General features: G+C 37.2%; 5 protein-coding genes across 5 annotated transcripts; 3 read left to right on the forward strand and 2 right to left on the reverse strand.

Annotated features, from left to right (window-relative positions):
• Window positions 1-1,362: 1,362 nt before the first annotated feature.
• F4817DRAFT_359743 (putative choline dehydrogenase) lies at window positions 1,363-3,459 on the forward strand (the record flags this gene model as incomplete). The annotated part of the gene is made up of 6 exons (XM_049306200.1): window positions 1,363-1,680; window positions 1,733-1,774; window positions 1,831-3,184; window positions 3,236-3,277; window positions 3,339-3,359; window positions 3,413-3,459. 6 exons carry the CDS (start codon window positions 1,363-1,365, stop codon window positions 3,457-3,459), a joined length of 1,824 nt encoding a protein of 607 aa, XP_049157710.1.
• Window positions 3,460-3,547: 88 nt separating this feature from the next.
• On the reverse strand, window positions 3,548-5,035 carry F4817DRAFT_359744 (cytochrome P450; the record flags this gene model as incomplete). The annotated part of the gene is made up of 1 exon (XM_049306201.1): window positions 3,548-5,035. The coding sequence occupies one exon, from the start codon at window positions 5,033-5,035 to the stop codon at window positions 3,548-3,550; it is 1,488 nt and encodes a 495-aa protein (XP_049157711.1).
• A 602-nt stretch (window positions 5,036-5,637) lies between these two features.
• Window positions 5,638-7,092, forward strand: F4817DRAFT_366351 (S-adenosyl-L-methionine-dependent methyltransferase; the record flags this gene model as incomplete). The annotated part of the gene is made up of 5 exons (XM_049306974.1): window positions 5,638-5,808; window positions 5,862-5,991; window positions 6,071-6,194; window positions 6,253-6,692; window positions 6,761-7,092. The coding sequence occupies 5 exons, from the start codon at window positions 5,638-5,640 to the stop codon at window positions 7,090-7,092; spliced, it is 1,197 nt and encodes a 398-aa protein (XP_049157712.1).
• Window positions 7,093-7,657: 565 nt separating this feature from the next.
• On the forward strand, window positions 7,658-9,089 carry F4817DRAFT_160221 (NADP-dependent dehydrogenase-like protein). Its single transcript, XM_049298080.1, has 4 exons — window positions 7,658-8,077; window positions 8,161-8,367; window positions 8,424-8,584; window positions 8,656-9,089. Exons 1-4 carry the CDS (start codon window positions 7,857-7,859, stop codon window positions 8,883-8,885), a joined length of 819 nt encoding a protein of 272 aa, XP_049157713.1. The 5' UTR covers window positions 7,658-7,856; the 3' UTR covers window positions 8,886-9,089.
• A 6,190-nt stretch (window positions 9,090-15,279) lies between these two features.
• On the reverse strand, window positions 15,280-17,722 carry F4817DRAFT_359747 (putative benzoate 4-monooxygenase cytochrome P450; the record flags this gene model as incomplete). Its single annotated transcript, XM_049306202.1, has 8 exons — window positions 15,280-15,372; window positions 15,456-15,545; window positions 15,628-15,989; window positions 16,283-16,335; window positions 16,385-16,620; window positions 16,676-17,041; window positions 17,110-17,334; window positions 17,675-17,722. 8 exons carry the CDS (start codon window positions 17,720-17,722, stop codon window positions 15,280-15,282), a joined length of 1,473 nt encoding a protein of 490 aa, XP_049157714.1.
• Window positions 17,723-18,018: the final 296 nt, after the last annotated feature.

The raw sequence follows: 18,018 nt of genomic DNA on the forward strand, positions 1-18,018 counted from the left end.
CCTAATAATACAAACTGACTTGGTAATATCGTATTTCTGGGAACATCTTGCTTACCATGCTAGCTCATCTTAGTTATTGCGTTAGGAATCTTTCGCCTTAGGATATATATAGCTGAAAGGCGTGGATGGATATGAGTATTGAAATGCTAAGTTAGCAGGACTCCGGTAACTTCGAAATTTTTCCATTTTATTATAGTTAGAGGAGCGGCAAACTCTCTGTAAAGATTGCAGCGAGGTTATTTATTTATATGGGAAGCAAGAGATTTAGAATACGAAGGAGTGCGGTAATTTGATGAAGCTTCTGTGGTCTCTTCACTAACTATATCTTTTGCTTTCTCCTATGTCGGTCCAGAGAGCCCGGGACAATTGGCTTTTCTAGTCATAGTATCGGGCTCCGGAGCCAGTATCGTAAGAGTCGAACTAGCGGATATTCAGCTTAAGACAGATTCGAACTCGTACCACAATCCGTCTATACCTCTAGCTCAGCTGATATTTGACCTTAGGTGGCTGGCTACATGGACCCTCGGTGAACCGTGATCTTCTTAATTTAGTCGATGTATTCTTCAATTAAGTAAAGATTCATCATGCCGAGGGAATGAGATTATTATATACTTCATATCGAAAGCCTTAAAATATAGAACTATCGCTTTGGGACGTCTTTCTTTAAAACTTATCGGAGGAGGGGGGCAGCTTGTCCAAGCTCAACTTTCAAACCTCAGAAAAGAAAAGATTATCGGATGGTTCATTGAGGCAACGTGTGAACTATCACGAGGTGAAAAGCATGGAAACAAGTTCGTTCTTCCGCGATGAACTCTCACTTAGTCACAAGAGCCAGTGGCTATACAGACTAAAGGTATCTTTTGTTCTATGCCTCATCTGGAATCCTAATACGAACATTTGGTACTTGTAAAGAGTATTGGTACCTACCTACCGGCATCGCCGTCTCGAGACGTGACCTTGTGACAAATATTTCTTTTCGATACGGGAGGCGTAGATACAAGGAATGATATTTGTAGATATTTGTAATGTAGGAGGAAGCGAAGTCAGAGCCAGTAACCGGTAAAACTCTTCTGATTACATTGAAGATATGTGTCACAGTTCCTAAATCAGACACCGACAAGAGATAATAATGGCCGCAATGGCCTCGGTGGTAAATCTTTTCAGCTGGACTAGGGCGTAAGCCATCGTACGGGCATATTAGTCCTTTAGCCATAAGCTGATTTTTAGTTGACTTTCAAGATAAATATGTGTATTTTTCTCTCGAGATCTTGTCTGAAGGTCATATCCATCTATCAACACTTAGCCTCATTGCTTGTCAAGCTTAAGGTTTTCACTGATCTCGTCTTTCACTTCGCCTCCTTAATGGCTACTGCATTTGCCCTTATATCGCTCGCATTTTGCTTGCAGATCCAAAGCACATACGCTGCGCCGCACTATGGACTTTTGCAACTTGAATTTGACTATGTCGTCGTCGGAAGTGGGCCGGGAGGCCTTACGATAGCATCTCGACTATCTGAAGATCCAAATGTCTCAGTCGCGGTGATCGAGGCGGGAACATGGTCCGAGAAAGTAACAGGGAACCAAAGCCAAGTTCCTTCATACGACTACTACTACAACGGAAAATCCCCTAATGATACCAATCCATTGGTTGAGTGGGGATTTCTCACGACGCCGCAAGCGGTTCGCCCCCTTTTCCAGTTGAAAATCAGCACTTACTAACAGCTTTTTATAGGGCATCGATGACCAAATTGTGCATTATAGTCGGGGAAAATCAGTAAGTACTAAAATTCTGCGTGCCTATTAGTCTCTTTGCTAATTATCCGCAATTAGATCGGTGGTTGTAGCAATTTAAACTATATGTCCTATATCCACACATCTAAAGGTGCACTCCAAATGTGGGCTGACACTGTGGGAGATGATGCCTACGCCTTTGATAGTGCTTGGAACTACTACCGCAAGAGCATGAACTTCACGCCGCCGAATACTGAGCTTCGATTAGCCAATGCAACAGTCGCATGGGAGACAGTTGAAGCGGCCGAAGGGGGACCGTTGGACGTCAGTTTCTCGTCTTGGGCTCAGTCTTGGAGTACCTGGGTTGCCGAATCTATGGACTCGGTTGGGATCCATAACACGAATGTCTTTCTCAATGGCATCCTCAATGGTTCTGCGTGGTTGGCGTCAACTATCAATCCCCGCAATGGCCATCGTGAATCTGCTGCAACGGCCTTCCTAACGCCATACCTGAGCCGCCCCAATCTTAAAGTCTTCGACCTCACCCTTGCAGAACGCATTATTTTCGATGCCAATAAAACAGCTCGCGGCGTGCATGTTAGTTCTGCCAACGGAACGCGCACGATTGGGGCAAGGCGCGAGGTCATCGTGTCGGGCGGCACGTTCCAGTCGCCACAGCTTCTACAGGTATCCGGCGTCGGCCCGACCGAGCTTCTTACTCAACACAACGTTACTGTTATTGCGGATCGACCAGGTGTAGGCCAGGGTTTGAATGACCACATATTTTACGGCATAGCCTATCGTGTAAATGTTGAGACTGTGTCAGCACGCATGTATGGCGATGCTAACGCCATAGCCATCGAGCAATTCAACGCAAATGGCACTGGGCCGTTAGCAAGCCCCGGCGGTGACTACGTCGGATTTGAGAAGCTCCCTCAGGATATACGACAGGAATTCTCACCTTCCACAGTGAACGAGCTCTCTTCTCTCCCCGATGACTGGCCGGAGATGCAATATCTCTCCCTCCCTAACTACGTTGGAAACTTCGAGTCCGCAAGTATTGGTTCCCCCAAAGATGGGTATATGTACGCAACTCTACTTGCTACTCTAATCGCTCCATCCTCGAAGGGTAGCGTTAACATCTCTTCTCCTCGGATGAGCGACCACCCACTCATTAACCCCAACTGGCTTACGACTCAGCGAGATATTGACTTGGTGATTGGCGGATTTAAGCGACTTCGTCAGATACTTGAGTCGCCAGTAATGGGAAATGTCACCATTGGCCCCGAGTATTATCCAGGATACAATGTAACGACCGATGAGCAGATCCATCAGCAAGTAAAGGAGAGCTTTAACACCATGTATCATGCTAGCTCGACTTGCAAGATGGGTCCATCGAATGATGACTATGCTGTTGTAGATCAACATGCTCGGGTGTATGGGGTTAGCAACTGTAAGCTCATTTCGTCGCTTAGAATTAAGATTGCTATTAACAATGCAATAGTGAGGGTTGTTGACGCTTCTGTCTTCCCATTCCTGCCGCCTGGTAAGATTTCCTGCCTAAGCTACCCCTTCTACCCTCTTGTGCTAACTATCTAAACTTACAGGTCTTCCTCTGGCCACTATTTGTAAGTTATGAGACTGATTATACCGAGACGATGATGAACTGATACGCGAATAGATATGCTGGCTGAAAAGATCGCTGAAGATATAAAGAATGGACATTAGGGCTTTTCTTTTTGTTCCGCTGAAATATGTGTGCTGATTTAAAGCTTTGGGTAGTAGATATTGATTGTGATAGAACGGTGTCCGAGTATTATAGACTAACTTCCCACTCTATCTCTAATTTGTGCCCTTTTATCTCGGCGTTAAACCATTCGATTATCTCAATGTTTTCTTGGCATGTCTTAGAGTAGTCTAAAACATCGCTCTCAGCCAACGCTTTCACTGCCTGTAAGAGTATTTGTTGAGCAAGGTTCTTCCCTATGCAAGCTCTAGATCCAATGCCGAACATAAACAGGCTCCTTTCCATGCCCAGTCTTCGTAATCCCGAGTCTTGGCCCTCATCAAGCCATCGTTCTGGGTAGAAGGAAAGGGGATCTGGAAACACTGCGGGATTGTAATGTAACACCGAGGCTGCTGCACCCACAATAGTACCCGGTGGTATATGGAAACCTCCGACGTCAAGTCCATCTGCAGGTACAACACGAGTGAGGCGACTAGGGTTGGCCATACCTAGCCGTAATCCTTCCTTGACAACTGCCCTTAGATATGGTAGCTGGTATACGTCATCAATACCACCTTTAACTTCCCGTTGCAAAGTGTGTAGAACGTCGGGCCTCTTCATCAAGTGGAAGATAATAGTCGCGAGCATGACTGCTGTAGAGTCTGCTCCGGCAAATATGACAGCTTTACACTGTTCTTTAACTTCTGTGGGATGAAGTCCAACTTGCAGCAGCCTTGCCTGATAAGAGTCTGAGCTTTTCTCGTTGATGGTCTGAGTTACAAGACGGGTTGCGTATCTGTCTAGATTGATGATAGATTCAGAAGCCTCCTTGTTCGAACTGATATACATGGAGACAGCATAAACAATGCCGAAGAGCCAGTGAGGCAACAACGAGAAGCGTGCGAACGCAACAATTTGGAAAATGAAGGGATTGATGCTAAGATGTGTGTTTAGGCGGGCCTCTATCGGAAGGTTTTCGTCTTCAGTGAGCCCACCGTAGGGCTCGCCCAGTAAATATCCGCTAACCGCGTCGACGGAGAGACGAGCGCAGAGATCGAGAATGTCAACCCTTGCGCCGCGTAACTTTATTGCCGCTGCCTTGAAGTCTTCAAGGCGCTTCAAGAACCTAGCTATAGATTGGTTGATGACGCCGTTAGGTTGACAGGCTAAACGTAGCCGACTAAGGGCGAAGAGAGGAGCTACTGGTTTCGCACGCACATCGCGGTAAGATGTATCAACCGCGGAGAAGATAGAGACGATAGGTCCGAGATTGAAGTTTTGATATCTATCATCTTTTAGGAACCCACCACCAGCTACGTAAATTGGATGGATGCTGGAACTATCGGAGATGGACAAGCCGTTTGGTGATATTCGTAACACGGTTGTATTGTACTTTTGGTGGTAGTGACGAAGGACCCGACCTTCGATTCCCATGTAGGTAACTGTATACATGAAAATGGACGATACTCGTCCTAACAACGGTCCAGGGATTTGGCTAAGGGGATGAAAATACAATCGGTAGATAGCAATAAACAGTGTTATAATTAAGGCAATGAGCCCTAAATTCATCGTACTCATGCTGGATGCTTTGAAGTGTTTCTTTTTGACAGGTATGGATAGGGACGATGGGATCTTCTGACACAGAATCCTCACGACGGCTGCTATTTACTAGAAACATATCAAACATGCATACCTAGGTAGGTACATATCTAGTTATAATTTTAACTCCAATTTATTCTAGGTTGTAAAGCCCGATCAAGTGAAACAGTTCATCCCACATTTCTACGTTAAACCTACCCCTCCCACCTAGAGCATGGCAGGAATAGATAACACTGTGGCGTGAAGGATATATCGTGACACAACTGTTGCTGTCTTACTCGCATTACCTAGGTATGAAGTGGATACATAAGCAGCCTCCTCGGATAGCCTACTTGGATATCGGCCGTAGGTAGGAGGTCATAATCGTCCGAGATTTAGACAGATAGGCCAGTTCCGCTCCTACAAAGACTATATACTTGAGTAGGTAGTTGGGACACACCAACGATTGTGAGATACCGTAGCCAGAGGACGAAACAATATAGGCACAAAATCATTTATGAGTCGAAGCATTTACTGAGACCTTCTGTATGCCCGTCTACGTACCATTATAGTAGAAGCATTAGTCCGAAAGACATAAGATGATGGCAACTACTTCCCCCACAACTGCGACTCTAGCCCGAAGCTTGAACGCTATCAAGCTAACTGAATTTTCGAATGAAATCGAACGCATCCAAGCCCTTCAAGCCGCTTATGCGCTCATTGGCCGCCTTGAAACTCCCTGGGAGACCATTGTGAGGCTAGGCATGAATCAAGTGTGATCACCCCGTCCGAATCATCGGCACTACATAATGACACAAGGTTATAGCCGGCCCTCTCGGCGAGCCTGAAGGTTAGCAAAGACCTAGAGCTGTTCGAAAAATGGCATGGGCGTGATGATGTGCCTATGACCAGCTCCCAGGTGGCAGCTATGGTCGGCGCTGACGATGCTCTCCTTGGTCAGTCTATAATTAGCACAATCCCGTATTCTTGCTTTATTCTTTCACGTTGAGAAGGTGTATAGTAACTTGGAATCAGTACGCTTACTACGCCACTTGGCGGCGAATCATATGCTTGAAGAGCCTTCTGAAGGCATGTTCAAACCTACACCGTTCACTCTTTCACTTGTGGCGCCTGTCTTTGGGGAGTGGATTCATTATATGTATGTATTATGTTTTACGTGCGTCGCCTTGTGTTGATACCAATACCTGCTTTATTAGATACGACGCCATGATTCCTTGCTTCTACAAGATGCCCGAGTACCTGTCGAAAACCGGCTACAAGAATCCTGTGGACCCAGCGAACGGTGTATTCCAATTCGCCAAGAACTACAAGGGAGATCTGTTTCAGTACTACGACTCGCACTCGCGCGAGGGTCAATCGTTTAACCATGTCATGGGTGCAGTCATGGCGCAGCAGGCTAGCTGGCTGGACATAATTCCTCACGATAGGATTGTCGCAGACCACCTTAGCGGGCAGCCGCTGGTGGTCGACGTTGGGGGGAACATCGGTCACGATCTTGAACGATTCCGAGAGGCCCATCCAGAGACAGCCACAGATCTCTATCTGCAGGACAGGGCCGAGGTCATCCAACATTCAAAGTGCCCGGACCCCGTCAACAAGATGGCCCACGACTTTTTTCAGAGCCAACCGATTCAAGGTAAGACGTCTAAAAAGACATTCTATAATACATGACGACTTGACCTAACGCTTAGGGCTATTTTATAGGTTCGCGTGTGTATTATATGCACGGGGTCCTACACGACTGGCCTGATGAGCAGGCATGTAATATTCTCAAGATGACTAGAGAGGCGATGCGGCCGGGGTATAGCAGGCTTCTAATACACGACCATGTTGTTCAAGAGCAGATGGCACATCCGCATACAACATCATATGACTTGACCATGATGGTCAAAATTGCAGGTCAGGAGAGGACAGAATCGCAGTGGACCAAGCTTCTACGTCTTGGTGGACTGAAGGTCGTAAAGATATGGAGGTCGCCCCTGGCAGTGCAGGGCATCATAGAGGCTGAACTAGCCGAAGAAGCTGTGTCGTCTTAATTATCATAAGTCTTTAACACAGAATTGATATTTGATATCATATTTAACAGTTGATAGTTGATGGGGATAAATACAAGGCTATCAACTAGCCCTACAGGGTTAGCTATGCTACCCTACTTATTCAATTATTAGATAAATACCTAGGTAGTTGGAACTTACCCTCCTAGTTATACGATATATCATTACCATGCTCGTACAATACCCTTATTCTTTAGTGACCTTTGATACGTACAGCGCGTTGCGCTATTGCCCCTTACAACAGCAGTTAACACGGCTGTTCAATGTCCCATACAAACCGTAATATAGTTGATAGGTATTATACTTAATATTTGATATTATATTGCCCTATCTGCCACACATAAATCACTACCACCTCCATCATCCCGTGTACATGCCATCTTGCCATGGGAATTTTTAAGTCCCTTATACATCCGAATGAAGTAGACGTTGTAATACCCAATGACGTGGCAAAAAAAGGGAAGTGAATTAATTCGTTGCTAGACTTTAAGTTACACACAATTCGCAAAAGTCCGATATATCCTAGCCCCGTAAATCCCGAGGCCGAAAAGAGAACGTTTTTTATCGTCTAACTATGATCTAAATACCTAACTATCTTATCCTTTAAGTCGTTTGGTTTTCTCATAAATTACGGCCACGCCCTCCTACTAGTTCCACTTACCTTTTCCCCCCAAGATCAACTTCAAGTCCAAACTCAGCTCAATTCTCAATCAATTAAACCGAATCATCTACCAAAAAAATCCGTCATGGCCTCATTCCCGTACAAGAAGGTGCTCCTTATCGGTGCCACTAGTGGCATCGGCTTGGAGCTCGCCGAACAGCTCGTGCTGAAGGGAGTCTATGTCATCTCAGTCGGCCGTCGCCAGAACCGCTTGGATTCTTTCATATCTGCTCACGGAAGCTCTAAGGCAGCTGGTTTTGCATTTGACATTGCCGAAATCGACAAGATCCCCTCGTTCGCCGAGACGTAAGTCTCCTTAGGCCTTAGACCCCTAACCTAACTACTTGCACTTTGCCCTATCATACTTACCATCCACATGTTGTGTGTAGTGTCATCAAGCAGCATCCGGATATCGACTGTATCGTTCTTAATGCCGGTGTGCAATACGTGATGGATTTCAGCAAACCGCACACCGTAGACATCGCCAAGATTCAGAACGAAATCAGCATCAACTATGTTGCGATAGTTGCTCTTACCCATGCCTTCGTGCCTTTCTTCCAGGCAAACAGCATGGACAAGGAAGTGGCCTTCATATAGTAAGATTCGTTCGACTTATATGTAGTTATCCGCCCCCCGTGCTAACAATTTAAAGCACCACTACGAGCCTGATGTCCGTGCCCTACCCCATGGTCCCTAATTACTCGTCGTCTAAGGCTGCGCTACATGCATTCATTCTCTGCATCCGTGAGCAATTCAAACAGAAGCCCGAGTCCAAGATCAACGTCGTTGAGCTTGTTGTCCCATTGGTTCAAAGTGAGTCCGAATCACTAGATTCAAATTAAGCCGTACAAATGATAAATCTTATCAACTAACTTAATGTGCAGCTGAGCTACATGACGGCCAGCCTGGGTGGAGCCAGGACTTCAACCCCGGTATGCCAGTGAAGCAGTTTGTGAGCGAGTCCATAGCAGGTTTTGAGACCAAGGAGGAGACGGTCGCAATTGGTCAAGCTAAGCAGGTTTTTGACGAGTTTGAACTCGAGAAGGGTCGTCGTGTCGGCCCAGTTTGGGAGATTATCAAGAAGAACATGGGCAAGGCACACACCTTTGGCTAAGTGCCTGTATCGACGATGCCTTGACGGGAATAAAAAGTGCTATGTCCAATGCAATTATTAGGGATAAATACAAGACTACCAAATAGTCCCACAGGGCTAGCTATACTACCTTATTTATACACTCATTAGGTAGATAGCTAGCTAATAGAACTTACTCTCCTAATCATACAATATACTATTACAATACTCCCAAAATACATAGCCGCCAAAGCCAACTGCTAATGCAGCACATGCAAGCTTTCTCTCTGCCATGCATTTCCCTAAATCAAAGAAGATTTACATTTGTCTCTACTTTGTTTGCCTTACTTGTTACGATGTAGGTATCAGGCTTTTGAGGATTCGACCACCGTATAATATTGCTTGTGCGACAGATGGTGGGCGGTCAGCAATACCGGGCCCGGAGTTAAGGCCTAGTCTTAGGACCCGAACCACCATATATGCCTAGTATATAGAGGCCGAGCTGACTATACGCCATCGCGCCGAAGTCGCGAGATAACTACGGGACTTTGAGTTGTTCACAAAGAGGTGGGTGTGAGACTATTGTATGCAGACAGCGAGTTCCACAAGTCAGATATGAACTTGACCTGACTCGGGCCTGGCTTGACCGGGCCTGGGTAGGCCCTTTTTTACGTATATTTACCCAGTATTTACCCAGATTAGGTATAAAAAAAAAATATTTGGTAGGTAACCAGATAAGTTGAAAATGTTAAGGCCCACTTTATAGCAAATTTAAAAGATATGATTGATAAAATAACAATTAATTAAAATTTAATTGTTATTTATTAAAACAATCGGTAACGTTATATAATCGGTAATGCCGTATAATCGGCGGTTATTTTAACACATTTTATAAAGTTTAATTAATTTAAAAAAAAACTTATATATTAATAAACTTTTAAAAAGATTTTATTTAAATTAAAAAGATTATAACTTTATTATAAATAAAATAATATTATTATTAAATTTAATATTTTAAACTTTATTATTTTTATATATTAATACTTTTTAATTAATAACGTTAATTTATTCCATTTTTTATTTTTATTTTATTATTTATTTAAATATTAAATTTAAAACATTATAATATTTAACGTTTTTATTATTATAATAGTTAATAATAAAACCGTTAATAATTATAAAACAATTTAAAATAAAATTTTTATATAAAAAAACTTTATTACCGTTAATAATATATAATTTATTTTACCATATATTACCGTTAATAAAATTAAATATATTATTAACGTATGGTTTTATATAACCGTTAATTTAAACATTTTAAAATATAATAATTATTTAATTTTTATTAAAAAAATTATTAATAAAAAAAATAAAATAAATTTTAAAAAAAAAAGAAAATATAATTTTACCATTATTATAATAAATAAAAAATTATTAAAAAATTTAACGTTTTTTTAATTAATAACATAAAAAAATATATTAAAAATATTAAAAAATCTTATTATAATTTATTTATTAAAAAAAAAACTAACGTTAAAATTATTAACTTTAATTTTAATAATAACATTAATTTTATTTAAAATATTAAAAATTAAATTTTTAATTAAAATTTTAAATATTTTATTATAAAAACTTTAAATAATTTTAAATAATTATTATTTAAATATATTAACATTTATAATATACCGTTTACCGTTATTGTAAAAAATAAATTTAAAAATTTATTCGTTTTTTATAACCATATTTTCGTTAATAAAATAATATTATAATTTAAAACCATTATATTTTATTAATTAAAAAACTATTTTAAAATAATATATAATATTATTAAATAATAATTTTATAAATAAATAAAATTTAAAATTTACTTTTTTTTTAATATATAATAATTATTTAATAAAAAGATTATATTAATTATAATAATATATTATATTAATAAAAACTTTAAATATAAAACATAATTAATTAAATTATGTTATATATATAAAAATCATATAAATAAAAATATAATATATTATTTAATTAACATAATTAAAACTTATTAAATATAAAATAAAATAAAATATTATATTTTAAATAATATAATATATAAACATTTATTTTAATTAATAATAAAATAACAATTTAATTAACTTAATTTTTAATTAATAACAAAACTATTAAATATTTTTTTAAATATAAAAATAAAACTTTAACAAATAATAAAATAAATAAATTAATTAAACATTACCGCATACGTTATTTTAACCATATATTTAATATTATCGCTTTTAATTTCATTTTTAAAAAATCAGAAAATAATACATTAAAATTTATTATTTTATTAATTATTTAAAAGATTTATTAATTAATTATATATATCTGTTAAAACTTATAATAATAAAATATTTTTTATAAAATAATAAAAAAAGTTTAAATTAAAATTATTATTAAAAAAATAATTAATTTTATTAAAAAAACAAATTTAAATAAAAATGAAAAAATCTTTATATTTTTATTAATTAACGGTTTTTTTCCTATTAAAAAAATATAAAATTTAAATAAAAAAATAATAAAAATATAAAAATAAAATATTATTAAAATTTATAATAATATTAAATAAAATTTAATATTTACCAAAATTAATAATTATTTACGGTTTAAAAAAATTATAAATACTTTTTATTATAATTAACACATATTTTTTAATACAGTAATAAAATTTTCAAATAATTATAAAATTATAATAAAAAATTAAATTTATTTAAAAAAAATATATTAAATTTTTTAATTTTTTAAAAAAATAACGTTATAATATAAAAAAAAAAATATTTTTTTATTTAATATAATATTTTTAATGTAAAAAATTTAAAATTATTTATAAAAATTTTTAATTAAATATAATTTAATAAAAAAAAATTAAATATAAATTAAAATTTATAATTTTTATTTAATAATATTATAAATTAATAAAAAATACTTTATTAACATATAAAATTAAAAAATTAACTTTAAAAAATTTAACTTTTAATAAGTTTTTTAAGTTATTTATATTTATTTTTAAACGTTTAATTAATAAACTTTAAAACGCGTATAAAAAACCATTTAACGCGGTAAAAAAACGTAATATCATTTTTTAATAACCTAAAAATAATAACGCATTAACGGAAATATTAAAGCAAATATATTTAATTTAAACCGAAAAAATATTAAAAAAATTGCCGTTAAATTGTAATAAATTTATTAAAAATTTTAAAAATATTAAAATTTATATAATATAACGGTTTTATATTAAATTATTATTATATTTTATTTTAATAAAAAAATAAAAGTTTTTAAAATTAATTATTTAAAATTAATAATAAACGTTAAAAATAAAATCCAATTATTATAAATAAAATATAAATATATATTAAATAATAATATTAATTATATTAAAACCGAAATATTTATAAAACTTATAATAAACTTTAAAAAATTAATAAAACCATTTAAATTAAAAATATATAATAATATTAATATTAATAAAAAAAATAAATTTAAAAGTTATAATAAATTTGAAAAATATTTAAATATATTTAAAATTAAATATATTAAAATAAATGGCATTTTTATCGATTAATAAAAAAAAAATCGCAAACAATTTTTTCAATTATATTAATTAATTTTTGATATATTAACCATTTTTATAATATTATTAAAATATAAACGCATTTTTAACCAATATAAATTAACAATAACATTGTAAAAATAAAACGTTAAAATTAAAACATTAAAAGTTATTTAATATTTAAAATATTAATATATTAATAATAAAAATAAATTTTAAAAATTTATAAAAAAGCCACATAATATAAAGATAAAAATTAAAAATAAAATAAATAACATATTAAATAAAATAGTTTTAAAAACAATAATTATAAACAATTTATTAAATTTGGTAAATTTAATAAATTTAAACAATTTTAAATAATTATTAACACATTTATAACATACAATAATTTTATAATATTATAAAATGGTATAAAAATAAAGTATAAAAAAAAAATTAAAAAAGTTAAAAATGTAAAAAAAAAAGTTAAATAAAATAAAATAACCAATAATACAAAAACTTTAAGTAAATTTATATAAAATAATAATGTTAATAAAAAAAATAAAAGTGGTAAAAATAAAATTTAAAAGATTTAAAAAATAAAAAATAAAAAATAAAAAAAATAATAATAATAAAAAAAGTAATAATAATAAATAAGGTAAAAAAAGGATTAAAAGATTTAAAAAATAAAGTTATTTAACTTGTATATTTTAATAACAACGATGTATTTTTTAATGTTTTAAAAAGATTAAAAAAAAAATGGTAAAAAAAAAAAATTAAAAAAGTTAAAAATAAAAAAAAAAAAGTTAAATAAATAAAATAATTAATAATATAAAAACTTTAAATAAACTTATGTAAAATGGCAATAAAAGCGATAAAAGTGGTAATTAAAATAATAAAACTAATAAAAGTGGTAAAAATAAAATTTAAAAAATCCGAAAAATTTAAAAAATAAAATTATTTAATTTATATGTTTTAACAATAATAATGTATTTTTTAATATTTTAAAATAATTAAAAAAAAAGTTATAAAAAGAAAAATTAAAAAATATAAATAAAAGTAAAAAATAACCAATAATATAAAATAAATAAATAAATTTATATCGTAATATGTATTTTTTTAAATACATATTAAAATACATATCGTAATACGTATTATATAATAAAACTATCCGTAATCGTGTTTTTAAAATCACGATAATTTTTTAATGTTTTTAAAAAAAAGTTATATAAAAAAAAATTTAAAAAAAATGGTAAATAAAAGTGGGTGGGAATATAGGTTAACCCCCCCGAATCAGCCAATCATATCGCCGGAAAAATTTTACCCGGGGTTTTGCCGGTATCGATAACGTAAATGCCTCAGGCCAGTCTCACAATACGGCCAGGTAAGCTTTAAATTCGAACGTATCTGACTTGACTCGTATCGAGCCAGGTATATACGATTATCTGACTTGACCTAACTCGTGGAACTCGCTATATGCAGATCTTGAACAAGCTCACCGATGGCACTGTGCGTCTTTGTTTACAGATACAAGGACTCGTGATGCAGCATTACTAATTGTAATGGCATCTAGATGAGTCTCGTAATATCGTTATTGATTAAATCTATGTAAGGATTACGAGAATTAGGTAATTATGTGTACAATTATAGTCATTCTGTGCTCCACCAGTGGCTGGTCCGTGCATAGCAGCGGATCCACAGCACTGCATTCTGCATTCTGCATTCTGCATTCAGTTTTGGCCGGTCAATTCTTGCAGCGAGAGAAGACTTGATTTATGTACCTGATATAGTCACAGCATATATTAATTGATGACATTTCAGCCACTACCAAATTATCTTTTGGTCAGGTGGTATATCTAATATCTACCTAAGACATTAGGTCTATCTCTCTACCGGCCTTCTCCGGGCATAATCATTTCTAGTACGTGGACCTATTCATGCAAGAATTGAGCAACCCCCGCGTTTTGAGGCTCTTATAATACTACCTGCGTAAGCACGGGAACGTCGCATTGTAATTCCCATTGCAATTACAATCAAAGAAACCCGCCATGCGCGCACGTAGATTCCATTGTGGTGGAGGTATATGAGGGAGTACAAGTACGGAGATGATTCCGGATGAGGTAAATGGTTTAAATGGTCCCATTCGAGATTTGTTGGTTATTCATTCCCGCACCAACACAACCAATCAGATCATCGGTAATGTAGTCAATTGCCTCATCTAACGTCCGAATAAGTACGTATCGGCTGTGTGACAGTATTGCTGTCTGTCAAGTCTAATTAAAAATTGGTCCAAACCAATAGAACTGTCACGAGGCGGAACCAAACAGCATGGAAACAAGTTCGTTGTTCCGCGAGGAACTCTAACCTAACTATGGGAGTCTATGTCTATCATATTGAACGTATCCTCTGTTCTAGATGTCTCATCTAGAATACTATGCCGAGCCCTAAAATTACCAGAAAGGGTAACAGATTTAACTATAAAAATTTATAAAAGTTTGAAAATACGTATGTTCGTATAGAACTAGAGTGCTGTTAGAAGTATCCCGTATCAATCCTTAATTACCTACTGGCCCTTTCTTTAATTAACGCACAGCGCTAGAAGGGCGCGAGAGTCGATAGACAGCGCTAATAATACCTGCAAGTATACCTTAGGTACCTAACCTATCCAGTAGAAAGGAGCAAGTTCTGATTTCTGCCTTCACTATTGAAAGTCAAGCATAAGGAAGGATAAACAGTGATAGAATTACTCCATCCAATATCTAACCAGTACTAAATAGTTCTGCTCACTACATCCAAGACTAAATCCAAGTTGAGTGGATCTAGCGCATATCGCGCACTCGTTACGTCTGACGAGACCTCAGTTCATGGTTGCTTCTTCAGCTTAGCATAGAAACCTCTCTGCTTGAAGAACCAAGCGTTCTCTACAGTAAACCTTTCTGGATCGACAACTTGCATCTGTGTACCTCGTCAGTAATAACTCAATTTTTATAGCCTACCTTAGGTCAGGTAGCAAAGCAACGCTAGTTGGGTCGGCTCACATCGTAGTTTAAGACAAGGAACGGTACGAGTTTCTTCAACTCTAGCATTCCGATGTGCTTGCCGAGACACACTCGCCTTCCAGCTCCGAACTAAAATTTGTCAGTTCTTGCCTCCATTGTCGTCTACACATCCTGTGATCCTGTTGGAGAAATATGCAGATAGGTAACTGACCGTAAGCACGCTGTGCTCGAGTTGTTTCTTATGCTTTTCACCGCCGACCAACCACCTCTCGGGGTCCCACGAATTAGGATTATCCCCAAATGTCTCTCGATGCCGATTGACCACGTAAGGGTTGCCGCCCACGAGGGTGCCACCAGGCAGATACTTTCCCAGAACTGTCACCCCTTCAGCGGGTACAACACGCTCAAACGGAAGCGCGAAAGGGGGGTGTAGCCGGACGCCTTCCTGAATGCATGCATCCAGATAAGCCAAGCCATATACGTCACCCCACTTAGGATATCGCCTGGGCAAGTTTGCTCCAAGCAGCTCTTGGCGAAGCTTCTCAAGTGTTTCGGGGTGAGTAAGTAGATTATCTGACGCGTGTTAGCTCTGTGTCCTTCCTGTATTACCAAGTCTAAACTGCTTGAGATATTCTCGTATGTAGAGGAGCGGGTGTAATGGAATGCTATCGTGGCCACGGAAGGACCCAAGTAAGGTAGAAAATATCTCCAGTATCAAAATCTGGCCATCGTATATGAAATGGCTTACTGTAAGTTATGCAATTAGTACAATACTCAAATATCTATATTGGACCCACGTAAGGGCTAGGTAGAGAAAGGGTGCATTTTGCTCGGAACATACCACATAACAGTTCTCATAACTGTACCTGCTGAGTCGGAACCTGCAATGACGTTTGAAAATACCCATGCCGTCGGTGCCCTAAAACTATCAGCACCTTGGCCTTAAGTCAGCATATAGCGAGACTTACCAGGAGGGAATTTTGTCATTAGACTGCTGGATTTCGAGGTAGTAGGACAAAAAGTCGCTAAACGGGTGTTCACGTTTCATGTGAGCCTCCATGTCTTGTTTCTTCTCGATAGTCTGTAGCCGTTCTTGGATAGCTTTACCAACGAACTGGAGAATAGACATGCCGGGTGTCTGGAAGAGCCCGTGGACGATCCTATTCTTGTTGATAATTGGATCCAGCCATGTCATCTGCGTCAACTGTTTACGGCCATCATTAACGTAGTCCGGCCGCCCCAGTCTCAACTCAACTTACAGCGGAGTGGGCCTTCATAAAATCGAAGATAGTTGCCAACATGCCCCCAACATCACGGCCTTCGTCAAGGAAACCGTACCTCTTGGAGAAGGACAAGGTCCCCATGACATCGAACGCAAAGTACTGGAGCCAGTCCCCAAAGTTAAAAGTGGCTCCCGTCTCTGAAAAACGCTTGTCTAATTGCTTTTCTAGGCATTCCAGCACTTCCTCGACGAGACCTTCGAATGAAACCACGTTAGATAGAGAGAACAGAGGCGCGATGGGATTCTTGATTAGTTTGTGTATCTGCTCATCCTGCGTATTGAAGACGCCCATCAGCGAACCGCTGTCACGCGTGTAAGGCCTCAGTGTAGCATAGAAATCGCCCTGTGAAGATTGTTCTGTGTTAGAAAAATCGGCACAACCATGCAATACCGCATTCAGATGTTAATTACCTTTGGAAACCCTGGTCTCATTGGATATATGGTCGGGATGGCCTCGGGGTTGCTGATAGATATCATATTTGGACCAATTCGAACTACTTCGCCATATTTCCGGTGAACCTCTTCGTGGATCAGGTGAGCCCTTCCTGTCTTAACCCATAACAATCGCTGTAGATTGGTAAATTTAGCACAGAGAGGCCCAGGGATGTGCCTCAATTTCCACCACGTCCTGAATGCCTGGAAACCAAGTATAGTGCATACCCCCAATATTAGTAATGGTAGGTTGTCATTAGGTAGATAGTCAGCTAGGGGTGTGATGCCTCTCATCATGTTGAATTCGAGTTGTGTCGTCAATGTTGCTGAATGGCTTGGGGAAATAATTGACAGCGTGGAAGTGAAAGTGGGAAGTGACAGAGTCAGGGAGTTTAAGAATTCTCAGGGGGGACCTTGAAGGGACTTCGCGTGCTCACGGAGCGTACTCAGTCAAACACACCCGGCACCAATATACCGAACAGATATCTCCCAATACTGTTATCCGGGGCTACTATTCTCAACAGTAACTTTACTGCATAAGTACCTGTCGGGCGTTAGCCCGGTCGAATGCATGTAAGCCGCGGAAATTCATGCTCTGGTTTCACAATATGATAAACCTACATGTATGCATTTTTGATGTGTTGCGGGTTATCACTGCGGTAAGACAGATGATTCAAGTATTCGACTTTAGTCCTATCCAATAATTTTCATAGGTTACCTAAGGTACTTAGGTAGGTATGTACTAACCACCGCCGACCACTAAGAGTCTTCGAAATATAGGGGTGGTAGTCTATAAGACAGGCTCTTGCTCATCGAAAACTGACTTCTCTCAGCATCTTTATACTATCTCGCAAGTCTCAACACTATTATTTCGTTCCCGCTCCAACG

This window comes from Daldinia loculata, assembly GCF_022478755.1.
Source record: "Daldinia loculata strain CBS 113971 unplaced genomic scaffold F4817scaffold_35, whole genome shotgun sequence".
NCBI classification, from domain to species: Eukaryota; Fungi; Ascomycota; class Sordariomycetes; order Xylariales; family Hypoxylaceae; genus Daldinia; species Daldinia loculata.